General features: G+C 47.9%; 1 protein-coding gene across 4 annotated transcripts in view; it reads left to right on the top strand.

Annotated features, from left to right (window-relative positions):
• Positions 1 to 12,307, top strand: part of DOK4 (docking protein 4) — a 56,795-nt gene that overhangs the window by 27,111 nt on the left and 17,377 nt on the right. For all 4 annotated transcript variants that reach the window (XM_083751508.1, XM_083751506.1, XM_083751505.1 and 1 more), the window contains exon 3: positions 11,275 to 11,382. In XM_083751508.1, coding sequence (XP_083607634.1) covers positions 11,275 to 11,382 — 108 coding nt within the window. The remainder of the gene's footprint in view (positions 1 to 11,274; positions 11,383 to 12,307) is intronic.

Here is a 12,307-nt window from a genome sequence, read left to right as displayed (position 1 = left end):
GTGTGGAGAGGTTTAAATCTTTGCTTTCAGGCCATCACCATGATGAGGAGACTCTAGTGTAATGGAGAGCCTTGCTGGAGCTTCACACACATCCCACAGTATCTGTTGTTGTTGTCTGAGAGTGGAACCTCTGAAACACACAGGAAAATATATATTAAAACTAAAATAAGCATTTAATAAATTCCTTAAATATTCACCTGTGATGTTACAAGTGCTGACTAGGAGGCCTGACTTTCAACATTGCATCTCTCAGTAACAGTAAAGAGGGTGGGGGGAAGATTTTCTTAGGAAAAACATTTATATTGGCTGCCAGAACTAAATAAGAATGATGCATTTACTGCATGATAAAAAGATTGTCTGGAAGTCTTCCACTTTGCTGATCAATGAAAAGTTCTTCAGAAATGATGCATGAAAATGTCAAGGCCTGATACTCACAGCCATATTAGTTCAGGGCTTTTCTTCTTTGTCTCTGCAGACCTATGAATTGGCCTGACTTGCCCAAGGCAACCTTCATGCATGAGCAAGTATTTGACCCTGGTGTGCTGGCTGCCTGGGGCTGATGGGAGTTTCAAATAGCTAGTGGGCACCTGGTTGGTGAAGGCTGCACTAGCCCTTAAGATCCGCTGTGATATCTACTTTATTTCTTCTTACAGTGGTACCTCAGGTTAAGAACTTAATTCGTTCTGGAGGTCTGTTCTTAACCTGAAACTGTTCTTAACCTGAAGCACCACTTTAGCTCCTGCTGCTGCTGCTGCTGCTGCACTGCTGCCACGCAATTTCTGTTCTCATCCTGAAGCAAAGTTCTTAACCCGAGGTAATATTTATGGGTTAGTGGAGTCTGTAACCTGAAGTGTATGTAACCTGAAGCATCTGTAATAATAATAATAATAATAATAATAATAATAATAATAATAATAATATCTGAGTCACTGCAGATCAGGGTTTCTAACATAGGGAGCTAAAACTGGCCAGCGAATGCAGGCTTGCGCTGAAGCCTGGAGAGCGAGAGGCGTTGGTGTGCACCGGCCCCTCTCGCTCTCCAGGCTTCAGGAAGTTATCCGCTAGCCTCGCGCGCCCAACGGGAGGTCCCACCAGGCGCGCAAGGCTTGTGGGCGGCAGCTTGTTCTGGGGACTGGGGTCGGGGGAAGCTCGGGCTTCCCCTGCGCCAGCTCCGTGCCTGGGGGGGAAATAAATTTTTTTTTCTTTATTTCCCCCCAAAAAAAAATCTAGGTGCGTCCTATGGGGCGGTGCGTCCTATGGGGCGAAAAATATGGTAGTTCATAAGTTCACTGGTAACAATTAATGGATACCAGCTGGAAATACGATAACTTTGCAGTCTCAAAGCTTTTAGCTGTGTTTACTAAATACAAGTAAAGTGAAGCAAGCTAAATTAGATTGCTCTTAAGGGCTTCAGAAGGTTTTCCAGTGTTGATTGAAAATTTTCCTATGCAGATTGTCATATACAAATTTCTCAAACTTGCATAGGGAAATTCAATCCCCCCCCCCTTAAAAAATCTGCATTGCTGCCTTTGAGGGAATGTATGGAGACTGTTGTCCAAATATCTACATAATGTCTTTTGTTGGGGGTTTGAAATGTGCGTTCCCTCCCCCCTCCCCGCCCCCACCCCCAATTCCTCCATGCAACTTTTTGTCAGTGAATATGGCTGTGGAAAGAAGGCTGGGATTCATTAAAAGAAAATGTGTGCATGTACATCTGGATAGGGGGGGGGGGACAGAACAGGCATGCATGGACAGCAAGATAGGAACGGAGGCCCTCGCCATGCCTGCTCTTCGTTCTGGTTATTGCAATCCATATCTGTGTGGGCCATAGCTGGCCCCGGGCATTTTCCTGCCTGAGACAAAGGGCATGATGCCTCTCTGCCCCACTTTCCACATACAGAAGCTCACTGGACAGGCTGTTAAATCTGATTTATTTCAATTAATTTTTATTAGTTTTCAGAAAGTTCAGTTGCAGCATACTATCAAACAAACAAGCAAACGGTAATAATAAATAATAACCAGATCAGATACTCTGTATCGTGCCAAGGGAAATTTATCACAGCATTCAGGTTACATTCCATCTCTAAATGTATTAGCAACATTCGTTCATAAACAGGAGGAGATTCTTGACCGTATTGCTCCTTACCTGAGAAAGAGATATTAAAAGTCGGACCAAAATCATCCTTCTTACTTAGGCCCTCCTGGTGATTCACATCTCTGGTGGGGAATGTGCTGAAGCACAATTCTGGCCTGTAGATTTTAGGGAACTACTGTAAAACAAAATCTTAATGTTGTTCCAACCTCCCAATTGGCACTTTTTTGATGGAGGCCAACCTAAACTTGATTATACAATTATTATTAATGGCAGCTAGAATGACTTGTGCACTTTAAAATTAATTTCAGCTCTAGTGAAGGGACTTGGATGGTCATACTTAACAAACATAATTGCACCTATATGCCTCACTTGTGCATTGGCCCAAAAAGAGGAAATAATTCTCTGCAAAAAAGGGCATAATGGGAATCAGATTTACATAACATTTGCATATGTTGACTTGCGTGCACAGATTAATAGCGGATGGCATGGAGGGGCAGCTTGACCTCGCTTGACCTCTGGGTGGTTGTGTTGCTGCTGCTTCCTGGGAGGTAGAAGGGGGAGGCAAGCACTTCCCTTTCTCTACCTCCTCTTAAGCAGCCACGACATGGCCACCCAGAGGTCAGGTGACGTAGATACACATTTAGGAATAATGTCTATAATTTAAATAGTAATGCAGTACAGTACATCTCACTGTAGTATAGAAGACACTGAGCCAGTGTCCAATGTGTCTGATGTCCAGGAAATGATTGTATAGTAGGACACATGGCCACCCTCAAAGGGACGGACTCCTCCACTGTACAGGAGGCAGCAGATACAGTGGTACCTCTGGTTAAGAACTTAATTTGTTCTGGAGGTCCATTCTTAACCTGAAACTGTTCTTAACCTGAGGTACCACTTTAGCTAATGGGGTCTCTTGCTGCCGCCGCACCGCCGCTGCACAATTTCTGTTCTCACCCTGAAGCAAAGTTCCTAACCCGAGGTACTATTTCTGGAGTCTGTAACCTGAAGCGTATGTAACCTGAAGCATCTGTAACCCGAGTTACCACTGTATAGCTTAGGAGCTACAGTAGGGCAGGCTACGTTGCGCACATAGCTGCACCCTCCAGGAGAGGAGACCAACAACGGGGCTCAGGAGGAATGGCCAGTAAATGGTCGCTCTTCCCCCTGACCTCCTAGCATTGGCTGTCTTAAGTTACCACAGCCAGTGTGGTGTAGTGGTTAAGAGCAGTAGACTCGTAATCTGGTGAACCGCGTTCGCATCTCCGCTCCTCCACATGCAGCTGCTGGGTGACCTTGGGCTAGTCACACATCTTGAAGTCTCTCAGCCCCACTTACTTCACAGAGTGTTTGTTGTGGGGGAGAAAGGGAAAGGAGAATGTTAGCCACTTTGAGACTCCTTCGGGTAGTGATAAAGCGGGATATCAAATCCAAACTCTTCTTCTTCTTCTTCTTCTTCTTCTTCTTCTTCTTCTTCTTCTTCTTCTTCTTCTTCTTGTTTTTACCAACGGTAAGGCTGGCCCTGATCACAAATGAATGCATCAGTGTCTTCTTTTTGCAAGGTATCATTTGGCAGAGATAGCTATTTGCATCCAGCTCTTTTTTTTAGGGGAAGGAAACCTAACATGGGGCTCCAGCCCCACATCATCCTCTTCTGCCCACCTAGCAGACAAGAAAATAGCCCTTGGTGTTCCAAACTTTATCTCTTGCTGCAACCCTCAAAAACTGTATTTCTTTATGAATAGCAGTCCAATCAAGTATTTTTTAAAATTTAATCTCATTGGTTTCAACAAGACAGAGAGCTAAGCATGTGCTGTTTTACAGGAGGGATTCAGCTGCATAATGGGAATTTAGGTTTGCACAATTAAAGGGGATTAAAGCTTCCTGATGGAACAAATCCACTTAAGAAGAAGAAAATGGGCAGGGGAAAACACTAAAAAAAAGCTGCAGGGGGAGATAATTATGGACATGGGAAGACGTCTGATGTCCCTGCAAACAAATTGGAACAAATGCTCCAGAAAGAGTGGGCATCATATTGTTGCTGCTGTTGCTGTTGTTTAATAATAATAATAATAATAATAATAATAATAATAATAATTTATTGAATTTATATACCACTCTATACCCTCAGGGCGGTTCACAGGATAAGGATGGTTCTATGATGGTAGGGAAGAGAGAGAGCAGAGTCTGATTTTGGACCACCTTCCACATTAGCTTTATTTAGATAACAGGTGAAAAGGAACCACCAGCACCGTGAACACCTCCCTCGTTCTCTTAGAATGGCAAATGGTGCCCAACTGAGAGGTGACAGAACTGAGTTTCCAGTGAGTTCTGGCTGAAAAAAAAGCCCTGCTTGCAACATTGTGGTGGGGATTAAGTGAGGAGCAGGGAGAACCATGTATGGCACCTTGAGTTCCTTGCAGAAAACGGTGGGTCGGGAATGTGATAAATACCGTATTTTTCGCCCTATAGGACGCACTTTTCCCCCTCCAAAAATGAAGGGGAAATGTGTGTGCGTCCTATGGGGTGAACGCAGGCTTTCGCTGAAGCTTGGAGAGCGAGAGGGGTCGGTGTGCACCGACCCCTCTTGCCCTCCAGGCTTCGCGGACCTTTCCGCAAGCAGCGGGAGCCCGTCGCTGGGCTCCCGCTGCTTGCGGAGAGTTGCCTGCATGCTGAAGCCTGGGTGCGCTGAGCTCAGCGTGTCCAGGCTTCGCGCACCTCTCCGCAAGCAGCGGGAGCCGGCGCTGGGCTCCCGCTGCTTGCGGAGAGCTGCCTGTTTGGGGGCTGGGGTTGGGGGAAGCTCGGGCTTCCCCCAGCCCCGCGCCTGGGGGAAAAATAATTTTCCCCCTTTATTTCCCCCCCTAAAAACTGGTTGCGCCTTATGGGACGGTGCGTCCTATAGGGCGAAAAATACGGTAAATACTAAATAAATAAATATTAAACTGCAAAGAGTATTAAACTGCGAGAGTCTTGCATTCTGAGGCGAGAAAGACCAGGAAATAGCCACAGCTGCTCAGCTTCCTGCATGGCCCTGTCCACATCATGCTCCTTTGTGGTGATGACCTCCTTTGTGGTGATTGCATGTAGCCCCTCCAAGCCTCACAGGCGGCGAGTGCTATAGGCTTTGAAGCCCCTGTCTGGGCCTGCCTCCCTTAGGCCGCTCCGTGGTGGAGACGCTTCCTTTGAAGAGCAGGCCCTCCTTTGAAAGCGTCAGGGATGTGCTGGAGGTGGGCCGCATGGAACGTGCATTCAGGAAGCCATGCTATGTGCCGAGCAGGCGCTGGGCTCCCAGGGGGCTCGTTAGGTATCTGCCAGAACAGCAGAGGAGCATTGCTCTCCCCTCTTCAAGGCAGCCCATCAAATGCAGCCATTTTGCACAGGGCTTCCTCCCCGCGGAAGACGCCGTTGGCTCACATCCGCCATGGTCCCCCTGCTCCGGAATGTTTTGCGGGAGGAACAACGACCCTTGTGGGCTGGGCTAGCTGGTCAGCCAAAATGTCTACAGCTCCACTGCGGAGAGTAGTTGGGGCAGAGGCATTTTCCTCGTCAAGAATCCAGGCCAGCCAATGTGAGGTGGTGCATAATTAATGTATGGAATTAATTGCCTCAAGTAGTAGCCTCTGCCTGAGGGCCAGTCCAAGCATTGTGAGGCTCCCTCATCTGCACCGCAAAAAGGTAGTACAGTCATACCTCGGGTTGAAGTTGTTTGAGCTTGAGCGCTTTCAGGTTGCGCTCCATGGTGACCTGGAAGTAACGGAACACGTTACTTCTGGGTTTCGCCACTCGCACATGCACAGATGGTCAAAATGACGTCACGAAGATGCACACAGACGTGGGGTGCGTTCGCTTCTGGATGCGAACGTGGCTCCGGAACAGATCCCATTCATATCCAGAGGTACCACTGTCATGTTACTTTTCTGGGAGAAAATGCTTCTTCACGAGGCGCCTCATTAAACTACGGAACTCCCTCCCACTGGAGGCAGTGATTGCCACCAGCCTAGATGGCTTTGAGGATCAGAAGAATTCATGGAGGAGAGGGCTATCGATAACTACTAGCCACAATGGCTGTGCTCTGCCTCCACAGTCAGAGACAGCAGTGCTTCTGAATGCCAGTTGCTGAGAGGGCTCAGATCCTTCTCTCAGGTTTCCCACAGGCATCTGTTTGGCCACCATGAGAGCAAGATACTGGACTTTGTGGGCCATTGGTCTGATTCAGCAGGCTCTTCTTATGTTCTCAGTGTAGATATCACCGAGCCTAATGCATTTGCTTGGTTTAAAGCAGGGTACGAGCTTCATTCCTGTTCCTCCCCCTCCACCCCCTTTTGCCTGGCGCTGCCGTTGCTGGAGGAGACAGATCCCCATTAGCCTGCCTCTTAAACTGCAGGAGAGCTGGGGCTGTGCACTGTATAAATTCATGCTAATAACACAATTGAAGGAAGGTGGGAGGTGGGAGAAAAGAGGCCAGCACTGAGCAAGGAGGCGAGCAAGGCCAGACTGCCTTTCCCACCCTGCAAATCGTGTGGTGAGTTGAGTCTGGGCAAGATCAGGTGTGTAGCAAAGGGCCCTGGAACCACCCAGGGCAGGTGACCCGCTAAATAGAAATGGGAAAGGGGGTGGGTGAGGCCCTCTGAGGCGCCCACACCACTGCTGCAGCCCATCACTGCTCCTTCTGCTGGTAATTAAGTGGCGGCGCTGTAATTAACACTGGCGTTGTGACAGGTAGGGGAGTCCCAAGGGAGGCAGGAGGGCAGGAAGGGAGCTGTTAGGCAGGAGCTGTTTTTCCTTCTCTGCCCCCCCCCCCCAGCTGCTGGGAAGGACTTGCTCATTTGGAGGCAGCCCCTTCCTCTCTCTCTCTCCCAGAAGAGCAGCAGCATTGCTGTGCTGGTGCAGAGAGAAAATGGGATTCGTCGTCAGCACAGCAGCGATTTCCCCAGCGTTCGGATACGCCGCTGCAGAGATGGAAAGGGCTTCTTGCTCTGGTTGCATCCCTGGCTCCCATTAGCTGATGGGGATGATGGTGCAGGAGGCCAATTTGGGGGACTTCACCTGCTTGTAGGACCTCTCAAACATGCTGGATCGTTGGCCAGCCACTCTCCTTCCCTGGCTGCATGCTCTGGTCCACATCACTGCTCTGTGGAATGAGATCTGAGGTGTAAAGTGCAGCAGAGCCCACAAATGCTCTGCCCAGGAATACTCAGAGTCATAACAGTAATTAAAATAGCAGGCAACACACCTTTGAGAGCCTTTCTCTTAACCTTGAGCAACTGCAACCAACCCCACAGCCCCAGGGCTCTGGTTGTTGGTTCACTGGGCAGATGGGCCCCTGGCATCCCTTGTTAGAAATTGACCACTGATCATACTGCTATCTCTGTGGTGTGGACTGGCAAGCAGGCAAAGGCCCTGTCCAGGACAGAGTTGCTAGTACAGGCTGACATCCTTCCCCTGGAGGGCAGCCATTTACTCAAAGATGGCATCGTTTGCTGTTCAGCGTGACTGTGGCCATGCAGGTTAACTTGCTTGACTTTGTGGTGTCAGTTCCAGAAAAAGTCATGTGTGAGTAGAGGCCAAACAGTGATTCTTGAGCTGCTCCAGAGTCTCTGCCCAGGCCTGTAGGTTTACCTTAGCTTGGAAAAATTGCACATAATAAATGCAGAATGGGATGGTGGCCACTGAATTCCACTATCCAATAATTTCAAGCCACCTCCCACCATTGGAAGCTATTTTGGCATACATACATACATGCATACGTACTACTACTACTACTGCTTAGTGATGTCATGGCATGCTTTTCCCAACCTCAGTGCTTCCAGATGTTGCTCTAATACAGGTCCCATCAGCCGCAGCCAGCATGACCGTGGGAGTTGATGGGAGTTGTGGTCCAAAACATCTGGAGGCCACCAGGCTGGGGGAGGCTGAATTAGATGGTCCAAGGAAGACATTGAGGGAGGAAAGACAGCACTGGGAGGTCTGAACATCTGGCGATGTCTACATGCACACTTAACCAGGAGTCTGATCTTAGAGGGGCATTTTTAGTGAATGCTGGTGTCCCAAGCCATGCACCTTACACGGGAGCTGCCTTTGAAGAAAGTGGAAACATATTTGGGGGCAAAGTGTGGCTGCCGGAGGTGCTGGCTACAGCAAGTTGATCAAATCACATTATAATTCCAGTCTTAGTCCTGGTCAGCTACATTAAATTGAGCCTGGGAAACAAATTAATAACCAATGTGTTCTTGTTGTTTTGAAAATGCTTTCTCATTTAAAACAAAAACACCCCAGGTTGCTTACATCCTATAGTCTTGGCCTTTATTGTTTGTCTCCCTCCATGCAAAGTCCACTTCAGGGGTCCCTTTCTAAGTCCCTATCAGATGTGAACAGTGATGGTGTTCATAATTTGAACAGCTTTCATAGGGCTGCTTGCCTGACTCTGTTGTGGCTTTTTGCATTTTGACAGCAAGAAAATCTGATTTCAGCTTCTGCTGGGCACTGCTTCTGCTTTGTTTTCATAATTTTAGTAATGTTTAATTTTACAATTTTACTGAATATTAATTTATTGCATGTTTCAAAGGTGACCCTGACTCCGTATTTAAAAGAAGTATAAATGCTATGACTAAATTCACAAAGTCTGCAGCAGCCACCTCAGTATATCTCTGCGAGGAATCTTTGCAGACGCACACAGTTTTGGTAGGACAGCTCTCCAGAGCTGTGCCTCTCAGTCTTCTCTCTGCTGAGTCCAGCTCCTTGCTGTTGTCTCGTGTGTGGGGTGACTGTTCCCTTTATTCCTTCCTCCGGCTCCTAGGCCCCAGTCTAATTAGTCTGCATCTGTCATCTGCTGACTTGAGACTTGAACCACTGGCAATCTGTATCCAGCCATTGTTCATCGGGGTTGTCCTTTGTTGTGAGCTCTGCCTCAGGGTCTGCTGTCCCCCAGGACAAACCTTCAGAGCCCCTTCCTGTTGGGAATGAGGCTTCTCCTGGGTTCACGACTTCCTCCAGACCCTTTGTTGTCTTCCCTCTTCTTCCACACTGGCTGACCTTCGTCCTTATCTCCACACTCGCCCAGCCTGAACATCACCTCTTCCTCCCTCATCCACCTTGCCTCTGAAACATCTCTTCTTCCCCTTTCTCCAGATGGACAGTAATGCTCCCAATGCAGGCATCAGAGGCTTAGGCTGCATGTGCACCAATTAGGTAAAGCACTATGATACCACTTTAAACCATCATGGCTTCCCCCCCAAAGAATTCTGGGAAGTGTACATAGTTTGTTAAGCAGCTGAGAGTTCTTAGGAGATCCTTATTCCTTTTCTAGAGCAACAATTCCTAGAGTTTCCTGGGAAGAAGATGTATTGATTATTAAACCATTCTGAGTACAGTGGTACCTCGGGTTAAGTACTTAATTTGTTCCAGAGGTCCGTTCTTAACCTGAAACTGTTCTTAACCTGAAGCACCACTTTAGCTAATGGGGCCTCCCGCTGCTGCTGCTGCTGCCGCGCCGCTGCCGCACAATTTCTGTTCTCATCCTGAAGCAAAGTGCTTAACCTGAGGTACTATTTCTGGGTTAGCGGAATCTGTAACCTGAAGCATATGTAACCTGAAGTGTATGTAACCCGAGGTACCACTGTACTGTAACACTGTGGAAAGGAATAGGGGTCTCCTAAGGATTCTGGGTGGCGCTGTGGGTTAAAGCCTCAGCGCCTAGGACTTGCCGATCGAAAGGTCGGCGGTTCGAATCCCTGCGGCAGGGTGCGCTCCCGCTGCTCGGTCCCAGCGCCTGCCAACCTAGCAGTTCGAAAGCACCTCCGGGTGCAAGTAGATAAATAGGGACCGCTTACCAGCGGGAAGGTAAACGGCGTTTCCGTGTGCGGCTCTGGCTCGCCAGATGCAGCTTTGTCACGCTGGCCACGTGACCCGGAAGTGTCTCCGGACAGCGCTGGCCCCTGGCCTCTTAAGTGAGATGGGCGCACAACCCCAGAGTCTGTCAAGACTGGCCCGTACGGGCAGGGGTACCTTTACCTTTACCTTTAAGGATTCTGGGAGCTGTCATTTCTTAAGGGTGCTGAAAATTGTTGGGAAACCTTTGTTTCCCTCCCAAAGTTACAATTCCCAAAGTTTCCTAGGAAAACTGTTAAACCACTCTGAACATTATTTTCAGGAGAGGTTAAATTCCAGAGTCCACTAGAGGATGGTGCAGTGCACTGTGTTGTTTTGTTTGTTTTTTGGCAGGGTGTGTGGAAGATTTGGTGGTATTCATTCTCTGTGCATTGTTACTTCATCTATTTGACAGCTTTTGGAAATATTTGACTGATCAGTGAACTAGTTTTAATCTAGCAAATGCCAGCACTGATTTTGGGTGCCTTCAGGCTGTCACAATGCCTTCAACAATAAACCAGCTCTGTTCTTTACAGGAACAATCTGCGGCGGAGAGGTGGTCGGTCATAAAATGTATTGTCTGTATCTTCTGCAGTCTGCGACTAGTTCCTCATTATGGTGTTAACTAGTACTAGATGCAATTACAACAATATTCACGTTATTGGGTATCAATGGATTGCATGGGACCCCCAAAGGCATCTTTTTATTGCACATTCATGATGACTTGTGCTCATGATGCTATCAGGGCAGTCACACGTGACCCCACTTTCAATACTCTTTGCTCCAGCAAATGTTTTGGGGCAAAGATCCTGCTTCATTTCCAATCGGAGCATATGCTGTATTTTCCTGCTGAAATCCCCATAATCGTTTGGACCAGAGAGGTTCTTGGTTTACGGGTGGGGGTTGTCCTGCTTTTGTTCTGCTGTAGCCCCTCAGGGTGGCAATAATGCAGTGGCATTGGGAAAGTATTGCAGAACGTCTACAGAAGAGAATAAATGCACCACATGCCCTATTATTGTGTCGATAATATGTTGCCAAACACAATCACAATAAAACTCTAACGATACTTTGGAGGTAAAATGGAGGGGAGGCTGATGCCTCTTCCTCCCTATTTTATCCTCACCACAACCCTGTGAGGTAGGTTAGCTGAGGGCTGAGAGACTGTCATTGGTCCAAGATCACCAGTGAGCTTCCTGACAGCACAGGGAGGGTTGGGCTGATTCACTTGTGTTCTTTGTAGGTGGGTGTTTAATTCTTTGGGTGAGCAGACCCCCTTCCCCTGGTGTTTACTTTCCTTCCTTCCTTCTCCCTCCCAGATTTACCGGCGTTGTTGGCTCGTCTTCCGCAAATCTTCCAGCAAAGGCCCTCAGCGTCTGGAGAAATATCCGGACGAGAAGTCAGTGTGTTTGCGAGGATGTCCAAAGGTTAGCCCCAGTTCCTGATGTGATGGTGCTGTTGCTTCTTCATGGGGGGACAGGGGCTGGATAGAGCCTTGTGGGGGGGGGGGATAGCTAATACCACAGAAGATAGAATCAGGATTCAGGATGGCCTTAATGGATTGAAGAATTGGCCCAAACTAACTAATAGGGCAAATGTGAGGTTCTATGCTTAGGCAGAAATAATCAGATGCACAAATACAAGATGTGGGACACCTGCTTGCCAGTAGTACATGTGAAAAGGAGCTAGGGGTCTTAGTAGAGCACAAGCTTAACATCAGTCAACAGTATGAGGCAGCAGCAAAAGAAAGCTATTCTAGACTGCATCTAGTAAGAGTACTGTTCTATTTCGCCCTGGTTAGACCCCACCTGAAGTTCTGTGTCCAGTTTTGGGCACCACAATTTAAGAAGGATATTGGCAAACTAGAACATGTGCAGAAGAAGGCGACCAGGAGGCTCAAGGGTCTGGAAATCAAGCCTTAGGAGGAGCCATTGAGGGAGATGGGGATGTTTAGCCTGTAGAAGTGGAGACTGAGAGGTGATAGGATGCCCATCACCAAACATCTAAAGGTCTGCCGCATGGAAGATGGAGCAAGCTTGCTTTCTGCTGCTCCAGAGGGTAGAACCCAAACCAATGGATTCAAATGACAAGAAAATGAGGTTCTGACTATGCTTTAGGAAGAACTTTTTGATGGTAAGAGCTGTTTGACAGTGGGATTGACTGTTTTGGAAGGTGGTAGACTCTCTTTCATTAGAAGTTTGTAAGCAGGGATTAGGTGGCCACCTGACAGGGATTCTTGAGCTGTGCTTTCTGCATTGCAGGGAGTTGGACTGGATGACCTTTGGGCTCCCCTCCAACTCTACAGTTCTATGATTCTCAGTCAGCATCTCGTACTTTCCTCCTTCCCTTTGG

This window comes from Podarcis gaigeae (assembly GCF_964106915.1).
Source record: "Podarcis gaigeae genome assembly, chromosome: 8".
Classification (NCBI taxonomy): Eukaryota; Metazoa; Chordata; class Lepidosauria; order Squamata; family Lacertidae; genus Podarcis; species Podarcis gaigeae.
Note: the sequence above shows the minus strand (reverse complement) of the source record. Positions and strands in the feature narration are given on the sequence as shown.